This window comes from Lagopus muta, chromosome 7, assembly GCF_023343835.1.
Source record: "Lagopus muta isolate bLagMut1 chromosome 7, bLagMut1 primary, whole genome shotgun sequence".
Taxonomy (NCBI): Eukaryota; Metazoa; Chordata; class Aves; order Galliformes; family Phasianidae; genus Lagopus; species Lagopus muta.
This window is the reverse complement of record NC_064439.1, coordinates 3,595,357-3,615,015: the sequence shown is the minus strand read 5'-3', so window position 1 is coordinate 3,615,015 and position 19,659 is coordinate 3,595,357. Positions and strand designations below refer to the sequence as shown.

Genomic DNA, 19,659 nt, shown 5'->3' with positions numbered 1-19,659 from the left:
TTGCTGCAGGGCATACAATTAACCCCTCAAAGATTTTGGCTGATTGATAGATCATGCCATAGAACTTTGCTCGGATTTCTTTTGGTGTGGCTGCATTGAGACAACTGTAACTAAAGCCAGCTGGCTCTAACTATATTTAGTGATATTTATTTGGGTTTTGTTCCTTCTTTTTTTTTTTTCTTCTTCTGTTTAATCCATATGGCTGTAAATAATTTCTAATCTTGCCGGAATAAGCAACTGCTGATGCTTCTCAGTTAATAAGAACAAGAACAGAATGAAAAGGGTGGCAAACCTAAATGAAGGGCACAGTATACCAATGAACTGGCTGTATACACGATAGAGCTGTTAAGATTCATTTGTTGTAGGGCTGTGATTGGAAACCTAAGCAGCTAATTGTCTTGCCTATGTGAGAGAGTGGAATTAACACTGATTCCTAGAGGGAATCCCAGTGTCCTGGCAGATCCTGAACCACCCCCCAGTCCCAAAACAGGAACAATTATGTGTATGCTCTTCCTGACAACCATTTATTTAAACTCATCCTAAAGCTTTCCAGCAGACAAGAGTTTTCCATAACACTGATTCCAGCATACTGGACATCTTGACACAGATTTTCTCTGAACATTTAAGCAGAAATATTGACTGTCCTGCAGTTTAAGTGGTTGTCACAGGCATTGAGTGTTTTTTGTATGCACTCAAGTATTTTTTGATGTGCTTAAAGGTTGTCAGGTTTTTGCATTGTCTTCCCCTATTTCACCCTTCTTTAGCCAAAACAACACCAGCTCATTCATTCTGTTCTCATTGCTCTTATTTCCTGGATTTATGCTTTGTGACAGCTTGTAGAGAAATCTCCTCTTCCTTTCTGCAAACAAACAACAGACTTACTTCTGCATCTCTATTGGTTTGCCTATGGGATTTGATAGGCTTGTCTACAAGATTTGATAGGCTGCCATGTGGGTGAGATGGATGTGCTGCACAGCACGTGGCCCTCCTCACTTCACAAAAAGAGAAGCTCTCCCTTTACCAACCAGTAATCATCAGATGATGATTTACACAACTGGAAGCCCCTTCCCTTCCTCTCTCCCTTTAAATCAACTTCTGAGCTAGTGTAGCAACAGGTCAGGTGGTCCTATGGTTCCTGTTACTCGAGGGCCTGAGCAGCACCCATCACTTCATCTAACACATTGCAAGTGGTGTCCAGGGACCGATGTTTTGTGAAACCACGTGCTTTGCAGCTGATGAACCAGAGGGAAAATCTGGTAGACTCTGTTTTGTGAGAATGGGTAGAACAATACTGTCGTCAGATTGCACTTAATCTTTCCCTCTTGGCAGACCAGATGTGAACGAGGGTGACGTGCTGCTTTATTTCAGCCTGTGCAGTGCTGTTGTGAATATGACCATTCTCTCTGCAGTTGTCATTCAGCATAACACAAGTGGGAAAAAAAAAACCAAACTCAATGAGACTTGGAAAACTCACCTGGCAGGCATTCTATCTGACTAGTTTATCCTTCCCACAAGTTTTTCTCTGTTTTTTTTTTTTTTTCTATGCTATCTGTTGTGCACAGGGAAACACTCCCAGCTCTTATCCCATGAGCTGGAGTCAAGACCTGCTGGAGTTTTTAATCTTAGCATACACATTTCTTTGGAATCTTTAAAAGGGATACCCAACCTATCTTCAACTGCTGTCATGTGTTATCCACTGATTATCAAAAAGGCAGTTTACTACAGCAGAAGGCATTGTCTGCCTTTGTGCTGGATGTAGGATTTCCCATGGACAAAACATATTGGCTATGACTCATTAGATGCTTTTGTAATAGAGACATGTCCTGTGGGTATCACAGAACAGAGAGGGACATACCCCACTGTCCTCTTGGAGGAGTTCAAGTTCACCTTCTCCCTATGACACCTTCCGTCCTTCTTCTGTACAACATCATCTCTGGAGGAATTCTCAGAACAAAAAGTGGGCAGTATCAAGCTGATATCTATTTTATGTTTTTCATTTATTTATATCAATTTTTTTTTTTTTTTCCCAGAGATCTGGGATGTTCTCTGTGGAAGTGGGCTTGTATGTTTTTGTTTTCAGATTTTGTTTTCCGCTTCACTAGAAATATTTTGAATATGCTGTGTTGTAGGGGGAAGGTTTGACAATTAAGTGTATCCTACACACAAAAAAAATGCAGTCCCAGAGGCACCAGACACCCTTGGTATTGCTTTAAACAGAAAGTTAGAGGATTAAAAAATTTGAGACCACAGCAACATTTTTGTTTCATAGGCAAAGTCAGATGGACAAGATTGGCAGACGTGTGGTAGGTCAACATACTCAAGTCACTTTGAACAAGTGTATGAGGGTTATGGGGAAAGGAGAAAAGAGTCTTGTGGATGTACTCCCCATGCAGAAGGGTATTCATTAGTAGACCGTTTCCATGACCAACAGAGTCAAAGGAAAGATCTTCAGCCTAAACACTTCAGAGATTAGTGATATGTACTGGTCTACCCAAAAATACATATAAAGTAGAACTGACTCATGATACAGAGCTTTCTAGATCCCCAAATCTCTGACTCTCCTGTCTCATATGGTATTCAGTGACTTTTACCTTTGTATCAGCTGGTCAACCGTAGAGCTCGTGCAGTCTTTAGTCATTAGATGTTTGTGCAGATAGTATTCCAGCTTCTTCAGTCTGTAGGTGGGGAATCTGTTAATTCAATTTGGAAAAAAAAAAAAAAAAAAAAAAAAGGAAGGAAGTGGAAGAGTACATGAAAAAAGGGAAAAAGAGTAATTTTTGAAAACCAATACAAATTCAATTAGATGTCAGTACCCATGCATGGTAGAAACCTATATTAAAAATGTCTCAAGCTCCTTAAGAATTGTGCCAACAAAGAAGTAATAAACAAGGGGATCAGAGGACAGCTAAGGCAGAGAAAGAAATGTTGCTAGAAATATACTTGAAGGCAAATCCTGGGTATGAATGCTGGAAGGTTACCATGGGATCATATTCCCTGTTCACAGGCTGAACTGCGCCTATATATCACAATGATTTAATTCCACAGTTCACACATAGTTCAGCTCTTTTCACACCTTCCGTGGCTTCTTCAGGCAAGCAAGGAGAGTTCTCAGGATTTTGAGAGCACAGAGCAGAGCCAGCCCTTGAGTCCTTCATCCCAGGGCATTCCGGGCATTCCTCCTCCAGACCTCACTATGTGGCCATTGTTCCCAAGCTGTTGGTACAGATTGGGTTACAGCCCTTCATGGTGGGGGTTGAGTTTCACAGTCAGGCCAGAAATTCCAGGGCATGAAATAGAAAGCAGAGTATTTTGGGAAGTAGCATTAATGTTACACGTGTGACATCACAAGAAAAAAACTCCCTGTTCCCTTTGGATACCCCATTTACTTTGTAAAACAAATGACAAGAAAAAAGAGTATTACCAGCAATGAAATTGCTTACTTTTAACACGTTACTGCACCAGAGAAAGAGTATGTCCCCATCACAGAGGATCTGTGCTATCTGCAGCAACTGCAAGCAGTTCCCAGGATGTAGGTTGAAGCATGGAAACTTCTTAAGAAATATATTTATGTTCTAGTTCTGGCTCAGATGTTTGACCATGGCCAAATCATCTATCTTTCCACTAAAATAAATGCATGGAATAACATTCCTTCTTTCTCTCCCATGTTGTGCTGGTATATTCTGAACTTTTATATTTTTATTTATATATTTTATATAATACTTCTACATACTTTCAGTATTGGTATATTGGTAACTGGAAGTCTGGGACTGTGGTTTTTGCTGGGACCATGAGACCTGTGACTCAAATGAAAAATCATAGACTATGTGACTCAAATTATAACCAAAAGTGATTATACGGTGTAAAATATTTTAATCATCGCTGCAAAAGTTTCCTTTTTTTGGTAATGGCACAGAATTTAAGTTACTCTTGTAATAAAAAAAGAAACAGGAGAGTGAGTGGCAAGGCCTGATCATGAGTTTTTATGGTTCATTTGAAGTTGACAGTTCTCATCTCTAAGCAGAGTTTGGCCTATGGGAAATAGAATGAGAAAAGCTGAATACATCTATTTTTGGTGTTGTACAGAAAGTTTCAGCAGAGGCTTGGCTTGCTGAAGGCTCTTTCCTGTGATGTGGGATTTCCATCTTAATCTCATCACATGAAGAGATAACAAAACTTAGAGCTTCTCAATGGCGTACTTAATTGCTATGGTTATGTATGTCCAGGATCCAGGATCCTTTGATGGAGTCTGTGTTTGGGTATTGATAATGACTGAATGAAAAGAGAAAACTCTCTGCAAAATTAATGTGTATCGTTGGTGCAGTCACTATGAGAGCACTGGAACAGAGCTGTGGGGATCCAATGTGGGGATCTAATCAAAAGTAATAATAGTGTGTATTTAGAGGGAAGGAGAAGGGAGGGAAAGGTCACTTGTAGACACAGTGTGGAAGCAAGCTTGGCTTTCATGATAATGTACTATCATTTGTGTCCTCCTACAAGCAAACTGTTAATTTCAGGCCATGATGAGTTGTTTTTCTTTTTTTTATTTCTTTTTTTTTTAATGAGCTTGAATGAGGCTTAATTACTTCAGGTGGATAACAGTGGCCAGCTATCAGAAATGACCTGCCACGGTGGTTCTTCTGCTGTAGGACAACGGTGCAGAGAGGAGTGAGATGTTACAGATGAAGGGTGAATGATTATCTTCTGTATTCAGTATGACCTCAGAGAAGTCTCCTGAGATGTCCTTTCCTCAGAAGTTGTGGTTAAACTGGATAAATCCCTATGCTTCTTCTCTGTCCAAAACAAGACTCATTGGGGTCATTTCCCTAATACAGATCTAGGTCCTATGAATGCATTTCAGGCTTCTAGAAGCCTCAGCTTAATGGGCTCTGGGGTGGTTTTTCAGTCAGTCAAGGAAGAAATCCACCTTTGCCCATCCCTTGCCTTGCAGCTGTTTCTGGTAGTGGTTTAGGAACAACTTGAAACACTTGGCTTTGAAATTTACAGCAGCCACACTGCAGTACAAGTGGGGATAGTAAAGGCAGTAAAAATAGTTGCAGTGCCACATGAGCTGCTGATCTCATTCAGTACCAAAAAGAGAGGGTGAAAGATCAGAAAGGAAGAGAGCAAAATGCCACAGCTCCACTGAATTCAGTTGTGCATATCTGATTCTCCTCATAACAGGTTTTGTAAAGTTGAAAACCCAAAGTGATGATGAAACGGTTGTGGTGGGTGGAATTTCTGGATAACTCAATTTCCATTCACCTCTTCTGCCCTCAGCATCCACTCTAGGATCTGCAAGGTCGCCCTGAAAAAAAGAATTTACTAAGTAACCAGTGAACAGAGTACGGGTGGAAACCTGCTGTCAACCTGTCAGTCTCTGAGGCTAATTATTTTACTTTGTCCCAGAGAAGACCATCAGTTGAATTGCTCATAGCCCAGAAGTATCCCGAGTTCTCAAAATACTGATGGGCTGTTAAGTCCCTGAGACAAAGGCAGGAAAGCCTGTGATGGATGGAAGCTGGTGCAAGCGTGTTCCTTTCAGATTACTTTTTAAGGACTGCATTATTATTGGTTTTTCTTTACCAGAAGAAAACTGAAAATAGCAATATCCCTGCGAATGAAATGGAATGGATAGGAAGAGTATGGAAATGTGGAATTTCCTCAGTTTAAACATCTGAAAGCTAAGCTTCCCTTCTGAACTGGTGTGACTTCCTTTGTTGATATACATAGAGATAGGTAAGTCATGAAGGATGTTCACACTACTTGTTATAAAGAACAAAAGTTGGAAAGAATCAGCATCTGGAAGTATTTCTTCATTCTGAGGAAGAAAAGGTGCTCATCCAAAAGCTAGGGATGTATTTGGTGCTAAAATTAAATGACATCACTGTGCCCTAATGTTTCTAACAGAAACTCGGTGATCTTCTGAAGAAAAGATAACTATTGCTTAAAAAAGTGATCATGAAGCATGAAAAATAGCTGCTAATTTGTCCTTTTAATTGACAGCTAACTTTTTTTCCATTCATCAAACAACTGAAGGATGATGCTGATTTTTTGCAGCCTGTTACAGGCTTTGAATTATGCTTTTGCTGAAGGTATAATGCACGCAGCACTTCTGTTCTGTTCCAAGCCCTATGGTACTCAGATTGTCTCAAGATACCCTACATACCATTTTTCCACCAAATCCCACAGCTCTTCAGGAAGAAAAGCACATTCCCATTGAATCTGTTATCAGTGTTTCTCAGTATCTTCAGCATTACATAGATAGTGCTTTAGGTACTGTTTCCTCTCCTCTCCTCTCCTCTCCTCTCCTCTCCTCTCCTCTCCTCTCCTCTCCTTTTTTTATTATTTTTTTAAAAATGAACAGCAAACATGTGTTCTCCTGATCCTAAGAGTCAGAAAGTAAATGATGGTTACTGCCAGACAATCTACTATTCTGGTCCATATCCACAGCTGGTATAAATCAGCATAGTTTCCTTGAAGTCAGTGGAACTCACTGATTTATAGCAGCTGAAGAGTAGGTCCAAAGGCAGGCATCTGCTTGTCTCTCAAGCTGATGTTCCTATTGGGAACAACAGTAATATAGGTCAGATGATTCACCCAACAAGAAGTGAGAACAGCAGCAGTTATCTCAGGAAACAATCTAATTTTACCTTAATTTCCACCCTTTTCCACCTTTGCCTGCATCAGCTTCCCACCGCATACACATCCTTTTGTTGTCCACTACATCCTTCTCTCTCCATACAGACACAACCCACTCTGCAGCATCTTCTTGTCTTGTTTTAACCACTCAGTTCTTAAGGCACAAGTGAAAAAACTGTCCTGCTCTATAATCAACCCCGAAAAACCCTATGTTTAAAATATCACTGCCATTTGAAATGATCTGACTTACTGTTTATAACTTGTTTGTATTAGAGCACAGATGTTGAGTAGCATATGAGGAGATGTGGTTTAGAGCTTTCTTTCTTTGTCCAACAGCTGACAACACATTTTCTGGGCCGGGGACTGAAGTAGCAGAAAAAAATCATCTTTTTGGTTGCAAATATCCTCAAAACACGTATCGTTGGTTCTCTGGGGAAGGCACTCAAGCTGTGGCCATCATACATGTCTAAGGACAGCATTTTTTATTGGGAAAAGTTGCACAATCACTTTTGGTTGGAGAGAGAACATCCTTGACGTGCTCTCACTCAAAGAAGTCTGGAGGGTTTCCATCAATAGTTGTTTTTCAAGAGAGAATTTAAGGTTAAACTCAAAGATTTATTTTATTTTTATTTTGAATTGGGGGAAAAAAAAAAAAAAAAAAGCCTATATGAAGTTGAAGGGAAGTTGAGAAACCAAATGCCTGAAAGCTGATACTGTTTGGCCCTAAATAGTTCAGTTCTAACAGTCCACAAGAATATTTCATGAAAATATAGGTTTTCTCAGGTTTTCTCTGAGAATTTTTCGCTGGAAGAAGAGATTCACATCATCTGTACAATGTCTTCCATTTGGTTTGAGGAGGAGGGTGGCAAATTGCTGTAAGTGTAGCAAGACCAGACAGATGGACTTATCAAGGATGAGAGAATCATAAGGTGATGTGGCAGCTTTCCCAAATTTAAATTATGCATATTTTAGCCAAAACATTTCATTTTCAATTATATATATATATATATTTTTTCTTGTTCTAAAGTTCTTTTCTTATTCTGTGGGAAATTTCCTGATGAGCTCTGTTCTCTTTGAAGATGATCCCAGTCCATCTCTCAAAAGCAACTTATCATATCCCAATGATCAAGAGACTTTTACAAATTCACAGCTAGCCCAGCCTCTCCTGTTGGACTCCAGGACAACTCTGAAACTGCTTTCTGGCACTGAGATCTGCCACTAACATCTGTTGTGAGCATGACTGAAAAACTGAAAAAGCACACTCCCCTCTCTTCAAATCCTATTAATAGGAAAAAGAATTTTTGGCCAAGGATTTTTTTTTTTTTAATTACATATATTTTTTTTGCAGCTGCTAGGACTCTAGGGATCTTCATGGAAGAGATGGATGGGGAATTTAAGGCAAGATTAGTTTCTCTGATTTACAGAAGGATTTGCAGGGCATTGGAGTATATTTAATCTGCACAATTGATCCAAGACCTCCACCCAGCACTGGTTAGCCAAGCCTGTAGGTACTTAAAACTCATAAAATCTCCATGCTTTGCCTTAGCATTGTAGATGTCAACAAATATTTGCATACGTATGCGTAGAAAGCACATAGATGAGGGTGTTGCCTTCCATTTATGCTGCATTGTCATGACAAAGGAAAGGGGGTCTTAGGGTGAGAGAAATACCCTGATCTGTTAGGGCACTCAGGTCATTGATAGGCCTGTTTGCAAAACAAAAGCCTGGACAGCAAAAAAACCGTGGGTTCAGAAGAGGAGCAGACAGGTCGGACAACGACTACGAATCCAAACTACTTGACTGGGATTTCTGAGCCTTGCCAGAAGCCTCCCCTCCAAAAAAACCCAGACTGTTTATAGTAAGGGGCAATGTGCTGCGGCTGTTTTGACGTTAACAGAAGTGAAAAGGCTGCTTTTTTTTTTTGCTTTTTTTTTTTTTAATGAGAAATGCTGAGACAGCTATATCATGAATATATTTTCATAGAATCGCCAAGGTTGGAAAAGGCCATCCAGTCATCCAGTCCTACCTTCCACTTACCACCAATATTTCTTCACTAAACCATGGAAAAATCATTTTATCATGAATATAAACCAAACATATTCAGGTAATTCCTACAGGACTGTACAATTCCTTAATTTTACAAGATTTGGCTGAGGATCTGACTCTGGTGATGCTTTCAGACGATTTTCTGGGTCTTTTTTACTATTATTATGACAAAATCTTAAGATGTACCCCTGCAGGCTTGAATTATAGAACTCAGAATTTCCTGTGTCTGTGCTGCCTGCTGCAATGTTGAGAAAGAAATCTGTAGTGAGGGAGCATGGTGAAGCTCCTCCCTGGTGTTTCTTCCAGAGAAAAGCATGTACTGTCCTCCAGATATTATTCAATTCAATGCAGAAAAGTAAGTAGAAAAGCCTTTCACAGGGCATGAAAACAACCCAGGATTTCATTTATGACTTTGCAGAAACATCTGCATCTTATAAAGTTTGCAGGGATCTCTTAGTCTGATCAATGGGGTACCTGGATATTTTCTGCACTTAATTCTTATTGTCTGTCTCATGGACAGAACAGGAGCAGAATGTGAATGAGAAATATAAACTTAAAGGCAAACCTCTGCTCTTAAAGGCAAACCCCTGCAATGTGAAGGAGATGTCAGAAGGTGGAATTCATCACAGGTAGGGATTTTCTTATCTAGTTTGGGTGTCTGCAGTGAAAATATCTCTGTGTGAGCTGGGTGGCTCTGCTTCATCCGTGGTTCTTCCGTGGTCAACAGAGTCAGCAGGGAAGATGAACCACTCAGCTGGCTGAATGGATTGAGTATAGGTTGATAAATTGCAGTCAGACACTTCTTTCTCAGGTGATCATGCAAAAATACATTGGGACTGTTGGGCTCCATCAGAGAGGGGATGTGGCTGTGGTGAATTGAAATGAAGTGGCAGAACCAGCTCTCTGTACACCTTCTCATGGAAAAAAATCCCTTCTCTATTAGCACCTCTAGGTAGGGATTGGCCTCTTCTCCCAGGTAATAACAGTGGATGAGAGAAGTAATGGCATTAAGTTGTGCCTGGGGAGGTTCTGAGGGTCGTGGTCAGTGGGGATGATGTGGGGGGGAAGGAGTTGGGGTTGGCATGGTGATCTTACAGCTCTTTTCCAACTTTAATGATTCTGTGATTCTATGTACCAGGACCTGGGGGCAGCTTGGCAGGATGAAGCCCAAGCAGATCCATGCATAGAAATGAGGAGTGCCTAATACAGGCACTGGGGTTTCAAGCTCTCTGTGCTGCCAGAATAGACCTCCAAAGGGTCTGAATGGTAGATTATCAAGATGGCACAGCAACTCGGTAAAAGAGATCTATAATTCAACAGATATTTGTTTGAAACACCAGCATAGATGCCCATTTCAAACAGATTTGCAATTTGGAACGTAGCAATCATATTCTGTGGCTAAGAAATAAAAGTCTATGCAATGGGGAAATGACTGTGAAATGAATTCTATAAGCATGAACTCTTGATTTAGAAAAATAATATAAGTAAATACAAATCTGAAAATTGTTAATTCTGTTTGGCTTCGAAGGGGTTATTTAAACCAAAGTAAGGCTGAGATTAGAAAAAGCTTTGAATAGATACGCTTATCTTAGTTATTTTAATGGGAATTTGGCATTCAAGTCTTTAAAATGGTCTGGAAAATCTCAGCCAGGAGGCTGTACTTACAGACACCCAGTGCTATCCCAGAGCATGTGTGCATGTGTGTGTATGTATTCCTGCTTGGTAGATGCACTCTGCTGTGAGCAATGCTCACTCTTTTCTCCTTCTCAGGAGCTTTATGTGATCTGGGATATGAATTCTTCCCTGCACCAGCTGTTATGATGGTGGTTGACCTCCCATACCACTCCATCCTCATATCTAAATATAAGCCAGTGCTTGCCATTCAATGGGCCGTGTCACAACAAAGGCCAGGGGTGCCATCCAGCCTGAAAGAGAGACAGTCTGCAGCAGGTGAGCTGGGAAGAAGAGCCTTGGGAGGGTAAAACCCATCGTTGGGACCTGGGCTGTAACCCAACCTCCTCAGTGCATATACACATATATATGCAGTCCCCGACTAAAAAATGCTTGAGCCAGTGCCAGCTAGCCCTAAAACCCCCAATCTCTTCTTCCATTTAAGTGCTAATTCATAACAATGCCGTATCGGATGGCTTTAAAATAGCCAGGCAAGTGTCTTGTCCTTTTATAGCAGTGGCCCCATTGTAAGCTCTGGCATGTGACAGGTCTGAGAGTGACACATTGTGACTTCAAGAGATTGGACAGGGATAAAGACCTGTGTGCACTGGTGACTTTTCCTGCAGCAGCCACCCATCGCCTGTCTGTCTCTTTCTCTCCTTTCCAAAAGCAGCCCACCAGCAAGGCACCATGCCTCCGAAGAAGCCTGAACCTAAGAAGGCGCCTGAACCCAAGAAGGAAGAACCCAAACCAGCACCTAAACCAGCAGAACCAGAGCCCAAAAAAGAAGTTGAATTTAACCCAGCTTCTATCAAAGTATGTATCTTTTAACACGGTAGGGGGAGGAAGCCACAAGGGCTGGTGGGACTTGGGTTGGTGGTGGTTCTGGTGCTGACATGGTATTTGGTAATTAGGGCAAAAAGCAGAAAAGATGATTGCCATAGATGGAGTCGATGCAAATTCATTGAGGAATCTGCTAAATAGAGAAGCTAAAAGCCAAATCTTGTTTGATCTAACAAGGTCCAGACCTGTTTGACCCTTTTAATAACCAAGGTAGCAAATTTAGCTGCTTGGAAGTTTCACTGGCCTTAATGGGCATAAAAGCTCCCCTGTAGGGAATATTATAGGAAGATGCCAAGAAGGATAGACAGTACTCAGGACTTGGCACTGATTAGTCAGTGACCAAGGCCACTTGGAGTGGGCTTAGATCATCCAGTGGACTCATTGCTGTCCTCCTGCAATGCACCATAGTAGACATCACCAGCGTGGAAATTCCTTAGAGTGAGCCAGCAGCAGTTCCTGCAGTTTTCCTGAAAAGCCCAACTGGATGATAAAGAAACACTGTGTTTGTGTGTGTGTGTATTTTGGAAGGCAGAGGGAAACTCCATCAAAAAGAAAAGGTTTTCCTGAATGATCTGCTATTTTGGCAGTCCGTCCCAATGATCCCTAACAGAACATGAGCCTGCTCCTCCTCTCTCTCCTTAGAGCAATCTCTGCTGATCTCAGTTGGGATTGCTGAAGTCTTGCTCATGTGTGCTGAGACAAAATTAATGACATTTTGAAGTAGGTTTTGAAAGAGAATTTGTGCCACTGGTCTTGCCCATGTAAATCAGTCTCTCAGCTGCCTGAAACCTGCCATCATCATTGTCCTTGCAGTAAACCACCCCTTTGATGGGGAACTACCAACATTTAGGAAATGCTACAGGTTATGAAGCTGTGAAGTAGGGAATTCCAGTACGATGAGGCTGGAGATCTGTTTTCTGTTCAGATGCTTTTAACCATGATAATGGTCTGTTCAGCAGGTAAGTCAGTGTCACTATTTTTGTAGAAGAAATTTCCCTCAAAGTGTGATGGGGAATAAAGGAAAAAAAAAAGAAACACGTTCCTTCAGAAATAATCATGAAATGAAGTGTCAAATACTGACATCTTAATACATAGAAGTGAAATAAGCAAAGAAAATTCTGAAAATAACTAGTTCTCCTTTGTTCCTTCCACATCATACACATTCACAGGGAATATCAGAAATCTCTGCACCGATCTTTGGGAATGGCTTTCCTATAAGCTTTGCACAGTAAATACCACACTGTACATAGACTCTGCAAGGCATGGAAAGATTTTCTTTTGTAAAGCATTGTCCTTTAAGTTCCTTTAAGTCCCCTTTAAGGAGAAAAGAGAAGCTCTGCAGCACCTCACAGGTTTCCTTGTTGTGCCAGGTGATGACTGCATATCAATGAGAATTATGTTGTTTATTAGTTTAAAACAACCAAAGAAATTCCTGTTTCCTGCAAGAAACTGGGTAACTAACATCATAGAATCATAGAATAGCCTGGGTTGAAAAGGACCACAGTGCTTATCCAGTTTCAACCCCCTGCTGTGTGCAGGTCACCAACCAGCAGACCAGGCTGCCCAGAGCCACATCCAGCCTGGCCTTGAATGCCTGCAGGGATGGGGCATCCACAGCCTCCTTGGGCAACCTGTTCCAGTGCCTCACCACCCTCTGAGTGAAAAACTTCCTCCTAATATCTAACCTAAACCTCCCCTGTCTCAGTTTAAGACCATTCCCCCTTATCCTATCACTATCCATCCTTGTAAACAGCTGTTCCCCCTCCTGTTTATGAGGGAGACCAATAACATGGGAGGCATGGTGATTGTTTGTATTTATGGTGGGCCAGGAGAGACAAAACAAGAGTAGATAATGACAAAGAAAAGAAATCACAAAGCCCCACTGCCATCCATAGACCAGCTCAGGGCTGAGGTGAGGGATGAATATCTCTGGGACCCTACTGTGTGTCTCTTCACTGATGAGGACCCCACATAAGATCTCATGGGTGGCTCATGAGCTGTGGGCTGCTGTAACTGCACTGTGTCCTATAGCTGGGAGTCCTAACCAATGATTTTCTGCCTTAAATCGTAACAACCTTCCAACCTGCCAGTTTAAATATGGGTGAAAAAAACCATACAAACAAAAAAACCCACAACCTATATCAAGAAAAATTCTCACTGCAAGGAATTCAGTTTTGGGCAGTGTTAGAGTCACAGCAGCAGTGCTGTGAGCAGGGCTTTGCTGTGACCTTGGGAAAGCAGTACATGGAGGTATTCATACACCTCTGTTGCTGCCTCTGTACTTGACATTCCTGCAATGTAAAGGGAGGGGGGAGAAAACTGCAGTAACTTCTTTTAGAGGGCATTCATACCTTCAGTTGGGATACCATGACATTATGGTAATATTCAGCTGGGATACTGTGACACTCTGGTATGAAGGGCACCTAAGTCCAGTATAAAGTTGAGCTGCAGTAATAATAATAAAGAAAAAAATAGCATCACTCAAAGAAACAGACATGCATCTTTGTAGTCAGAATGACTGAAAAGTCATCAAACACATTTTCAGCCAAGCAGGATTTGAAATCGATTCATGTCTGCATTTTTGTGAAACTACTCATCCTATACACTTACCCATCCAGATTATTATTTCTCCCTTCAGTGCAATTTGAAGTTATGAACTCTTCTAATGGTTTTTAAAGTACTAAAAAACATGTACTGAGTTTCTAAAAAACGAGTAAACCCCCTGATAATATCTCTTCATTTTTTTGCGGAGCGTATCCCATTATCTACTATAAATGAACTAAGGAAAGCACTGACAGACAAACTATTTGGGTCTAGGGTAGTTTGTTTCCCAATACTCATAGCAATGGGAGATGATGTTCTCTAGAGATATTTTCCTGGGAATTTTTCAATTAAGTGTTTATAATCAAAAATATTTTTGTTAAAACTGAAGCCGTTCGCACGCAAGGGCTGGGTCTGGCAAATATACTGCTTCCTGTTCCATAAACCTAACTCTGGTGGAGCTCAGGCCATCTGGTGTAGATCAGAATACCTCCCTAGATCATTGTACAGCATTTGAAAAAATGTTTTAACGAGTTCTGAAATTCTCCAAACGTCCCAGTTCTGCGTTTCAGGATGAAGATGGCTTCTTCTTTTTTTATGCTTCGTGCATAAGATAATCTATAGCTGAAAGAACCAGACTTGTATCAAAACACAGCGTTGAAAATGATCAAAATGTGTGCTTTAATTGGAACATCTCGAATTATCAATATCCGTTACTCAGAATTTATTGTACAGTTGTATTTCTGGAATTTGATTTCACAGAGTGAAAAGTCTCAAAACTGCAATGTTTCTGTGGAAGAAAAAATAATTCTCATTCCTTCTTCTTTTCTGTTACAATACACGGCCATGATAACGGTCCATCAACATGATTCTGCAATCCACAATCACATCGAGGGGAGATTTAGGTTGGATGTCAGGAGGAAATTCTTTACAGAGAGAGTGGTGAGGTGCTGGAACTGCTGCCCAGAGCCGTTGTGGATGCTCCGTCCCTGGAGGTGTTCAAGGCCAGTTTGGATGGGGCCCTGGGCAGCCTTGTCTGATATTAAATGTGGAGGTTGGTGGCCCTGCATGTGACAGGGGGGTTGGAGATTCAATGATCCTTGAGGTCCCTTCCAAGTCTGGCCATTCTGTGATTCTGTGAAGTTTTCCTGCCATTTTTCTTACTGCTTCTTGGTCAAGAGCGGGGCCTGAACTGGGATCATCCTAAATGTGAGTTACATCCTTTTAAGTATGCAGAAATATTCCAGAGCTTTATTTTGAAGACTTTAACTTCTATACTTAAATGGCCCTATAAGATCAGACCCCAAAGTTAAATTTTGTGAAGTAGACTGTGTGCAATTTAATGTTGCTAGAAACTCAGAGAAAAGAGCTTTTATTTGTTCAGTTGGTTGGATGGTTGGTGTGGGCTTTTTTACTTTTGTCTTTCATCTATTTGTTTCTCTGAAGATTTTGCTTATGCTTTTTTAAGAAAGTATTTCAGTTTCCCTGAATTTAGTTTGGAGAACAGATTTTCCTTAAGAGATTGTGTAGCAAGAAGGGTCCTTTCCATATATTCTTCATTCCCTTCTGAAAGCTCTCTTTTAGCAGAAGGGGGACGTATTGCCAGAAATAAATTCTTCTCTCCTGAAAAATGATAAGACTAAAGTCAGTGACACAGAAAAGGGGAATGACCATTAGAAAGTGGATCGTTGACCCTAAACAGATCATTGACAACCAGCAGAGAAAAGTTCTCTGGAGAGTTGTTCTTTGATGCCTATATTGGGATGGATTGAATCAGCCCATGGAGATGGCGATCCATGAAGGAGGGGATGAGGCAGGTATTTAGGTGCCAACATTTCAGCTGCTAAAATTAGCAGAGGTTGATGTGTACCCAATGTCCTGGGTACAAAAAGGTCAGGCAGAGACAGCTGTGGGGACCTGGAAGGGACACGGCTTGCCATATGCAATTATCCCTAATAATCACATTTTCCTGTGCTAGTACTTGATGTGCTTATCGTAGCAGCATGCACTGATATTGGTGCCTGGGGAAAAAACAGAACTTATTTTGGTGGAGCACTGTGATCTTGAGGCCCTGTGAAACCTGTTCTCCTTGAGAAGCCCTGAAGGCTTCAGAACATCTGCAGGGACACTCAAAAATAAAAGCTTCTTTTTCTGCATGAAGAGATGAAAGGGCTTCCCACAGGGGAAAAAAGCAGACACATCCCGCTTCAGCAATAAGCTGAGGTGAGATTGTGAGAGAACAGTTGTCTGAGGAATTTGTTTTGGGCTGAAGTAACTACACTGACTGTATTTCAGGGTAGCTTGAATGTGGGAGAAATTTATGACTTAACAGTGGACGTAAGTGTGAGAAGTGCTTTGAGATGAGAGAAATTTAAAAAGCAGAAGCTACTTGTGTTTTATTACTGTGCATGAGGAAGAAAAAAAAAGACTTAAAAATGTTATTATTAAATAAATTCAGTTCATGGGGGGTAAAGGATGTCTGAGAGTAATTATGAGTGATGGCAAGTATTTTACCTGGATGTGTGATGGAAACAGCGTGAGATCTCAGGGGTGCACATTTATTTTGGCGTTTGGGTCTCAGCAGAGGGTGTTTGTAGCTGGTGGCAGGAGTGCAGGGTCCTTTGCAACACAGATGCTTGGAAAGCATGATGCAACAAGGCTTGCATAGGAAAGAGATGACTTTTTCTGTCTCATTTGTTGAGACAGATATGATTCAAATCTCAGCATGATGATGTGACACAAAGCTGTCCCCACCATGTCCACCGACCACATCCCTCAGTGCCCCATCTCCACAGCTCCTGATCACCTCCTTGCGTAGTGAACCCACCACTTCTCAGGGCAGCCTTTGTCACTGCATGAACACTCTTTCAGAGCAGAAATTTTTCCTAATATTCAGCACGTGTGGGATGATTTCTACTTGTCTCTAAGCAAATGATGCCCCCAAGACATAGTGAAGGCATCCAGTTATTAAGAACATGTCTAATTCAGAAGAAAGTCTGTCTGGTTACCTCTTGCATTGTATCTGCAACACATCCAGCTTGAAATAACGAATAACACTGTGTTTAGGTAAGATGATGGAGATGCAGGTCTTTGCCCACTTTACAACCTTCCAGGGTGTTAGAAGCCCTCAGCAAGAATTTAGACGAGTCTTCCTGGAGAACAAAGTGGGAGCTTTTTACACATATATGCTGGAGCTTCCAATATCAGACTTCCAGTCAGCTGTACTTGGCCACCACATGGATTCAACCATCCAACACCCTCTCATCTTTCTCTCTCTCCAACCTATGTTTCCCCTTGGTTTCACTCCTCACAGGTGTTACATGTTCCTATTGTCATCACCACTGTTGTTATTGGCCCACAGTGCATGTCAGTAGAAACACTTTTAGAAAGCAATTTCCCTCCTGTGCTCACATGTTTGGAAGTTTCTGAAGTGGGCAGTCACCTGCCAGGCTAAACTTAGTCCATGCTGGGCCTCTTCCACTCCCAGAGGTTTCTTCCTGTGCTTGAAAGCACAGGGAAATTTGAGCAGCAAGTCTTGAAGAGGCCCCAGGCAAAAACAACTGACAGTTTAGTAAAGACAAAAGACCCTATTGCAAACTCATGGAAGTCAGAGAGAATTTTTTACTTTTGAGTTATGGGATTTGCCTGTGGCTCGCCACTCTTGCTGTGAGCTGTTTCTCCTACAAGGTGTGACAACTTCAGTTAGTTTATCATGATTTATTTTTAATTTAGTGTGTTGCAAATGCCTCTCAGTGCTCAAAAAATTGCATTGGTATGGCACAGTATCTTCAGATGCAGATTATTGAACTCCTCTAACTCCAGAGGAAGATTTTAGATGGATGGACGAATGGATGGACGGATGGATGGATGGATGCATAGATGGGAAGGGAGGGAGGGAGGGAGGGAAGAAAGAAGAAGAAAGAAAAAGGAAGGAAGGAAGGAAGGAAGGAAGGAAGGAAGGAAGGAAGGAAGGAAGGAAGGAAGGAAGGAAGGAAGGAAGGAAGGAAGGAAGGAAGGAAGGAAGGAAGGAAGGAAGGAAGGAAGGAAGGAAGGAAGGAAGGAAGGAAGGAAGGAAGGAAGGAAGGAAGGAAGGAAGGAAGGAAGGAAGGAAGGAAGGAAGGGGAAGGGGAAGGGGAAGGGGAAAGGGAAGGGGAAGGGGAAGGGGAAGGGGAAGAGAATATTCACTTGCTGTGTCTCACAGGTTAGATATAGAGACTCAGCAAGTATCTTCAGGCTCTGGGTAAAGATAAACAAGTACTTTCAAAAGTTCATCCATTTCACCCTAAGATGGGAGTCTTAGGTAGATTAAATAAGGTGGTGGTAGAGAATAGAGCCCGTTGAATTGCAGGGACATTTAAACCATGGTCTGGTTGCAGCTGAAGAGCCCTACTGGCTTCTTTTCATGCTCCAGCTTACAAGAACTGCAAACATTTAGTACTCACCAATAGAGCACTGCCAGAGCTGAGCTGTACCTGGATGCAAGCCAGTAAAGCTGTGTGGTGTGTATAACACCGTATGGCTCAAAAGATATGAGTTTCTACTAGTTTGGGGATTTTTTCCATGATACAGGCATTGGCTGCTGAATGTTAGTGCCCATGGCACTAGTCTAGAAGAAATGTTGGGCCTACTCCAAATTCTTGTCTCTGGACTGCCTGTGAAAGAGAACAGATCCTCAGGATCACAAATTTGAGCTATTTTTATCATGTCTGAAAGAAAATCCCACATCCTTCCCATTCACCATCCCCATGAAACTGTGGGGAATCAAACCTCAGTGGTCAACGGTCCTTCTTAGGGAAGATCTGAGCTGAGGATTGCAGCTTACGTTGGGCAGCAGTTCCTTCAATTGGGAGCTGGAAGGGGATCATCCTCCTGGAGTGGTTCCTCTCCAAATTTGGGATGTCTGAGGTCCATGGCAGAGCACTTCCCTTAATAAATGGTGCTTTCTCCCACTCTGTCCTGATCCTGCCGTGTAGAGGGAAGCTCAAAGGTGTGATCTTGCACATTGCACACATGATCATATGCAAGGAAATAAAGCTTAACCAAAGGATGCTGTCAGGGCTGTCAGCACAATATTTGTCCCTTTTCCTGAACTTCAGCTGTGAGGCTCTGTTGGTTGCAGCTACCAAAGGTTTTTTCTCAAGAATTGGTGGCAAAGGTGCCCTGCTTTGGTGTTGGATATTAGAGATATATATATTTTTTTTAATCTTTTTTTTTTTCTTTCCAGAAAGAGTGCTTTGGCATAGGCTGCCAGGGACATGGTGGAGTCATCATCCCTGGAGGTGTTCAAGGAATGTGGAGATATGGCACTGAGGGACGTGGTCAGTGGGAATGGTGGGGTTGGCTTGGGGTTGGACTTGGTGACCTGAGAGGGCTTTTCCAACCTGAACGATTCTATGATTCTACAAAATCTACTTATAATGTTCATATTTATAATGTTCCATTAGCAAATTGCTTAAGCACTCCTGGATGGATCCAAGGGGTAAGCATAGCTAGAATGTCATGCTGCCATAGCACACTTCTAAAGACAGCTCTGCTCTCTTATTCTCTTTATTTATCACAGTCGGTGTCACTATGAAAGCATGGGACATGCTCAGCCAGGCTGGCTGCTGTAAGGCAGTTTTTAATAGCAGAGAGAGCACCTTTCTCCCTCCTGTCCTTCCCTTTGGAGCAGCTGGTCTGGGTTGACGTGAATTTGGCAGCTTGTTCTGCAGAAGTGCATCAGTGTCTGAAAGGGTAAAGGGTATTTCAAGGTTAGGAAACAATTTATGGCCCTGACCTGGTGAAATGTGACATTGGATGCGGGGTGTGGGATGATTCCAGTTGCTGGGACTGGGAACACATTTCCAAAGGGGAAATGTAGGCGAGGATGCAGGACTGTGCAATGGTATACAGTGGGAAGACAAAGATAAGGGAATTGGA

The 19,659-nt window shown here is 41.8% G+C and overlaps 1 protein-coding gene across 2 annotated transcripts in view; it reads left to right on the top strand.

Annotated features, from left to right (window-relative positions):
• The first annotated feature begins 10,951 nt into the window (after nt 1–10,951).
• MYL3 (myosin light chain 3) overlaps nt 10,952–19,659 on the top strand; it is a 35,581-nt gene continuing 26,873 nt past the window's right edge. The window contains exon 1 of one of the 2 annotated variants that reach the window (XM_048951854.1): nt 10,952–11,172. In XM_048951854.1, coding sequence (XP_048807811.1) covers nt 11,047–11,172 — 126 coding nt within the window. In that variant the 5' untranslated portion in view covers nt 10,952–11,046. The remainder of the gene's footprint in view (nt 11,173–19,659) is intronic. The other variant, XM_048951853.1, reaches the window with a different exon arrangement.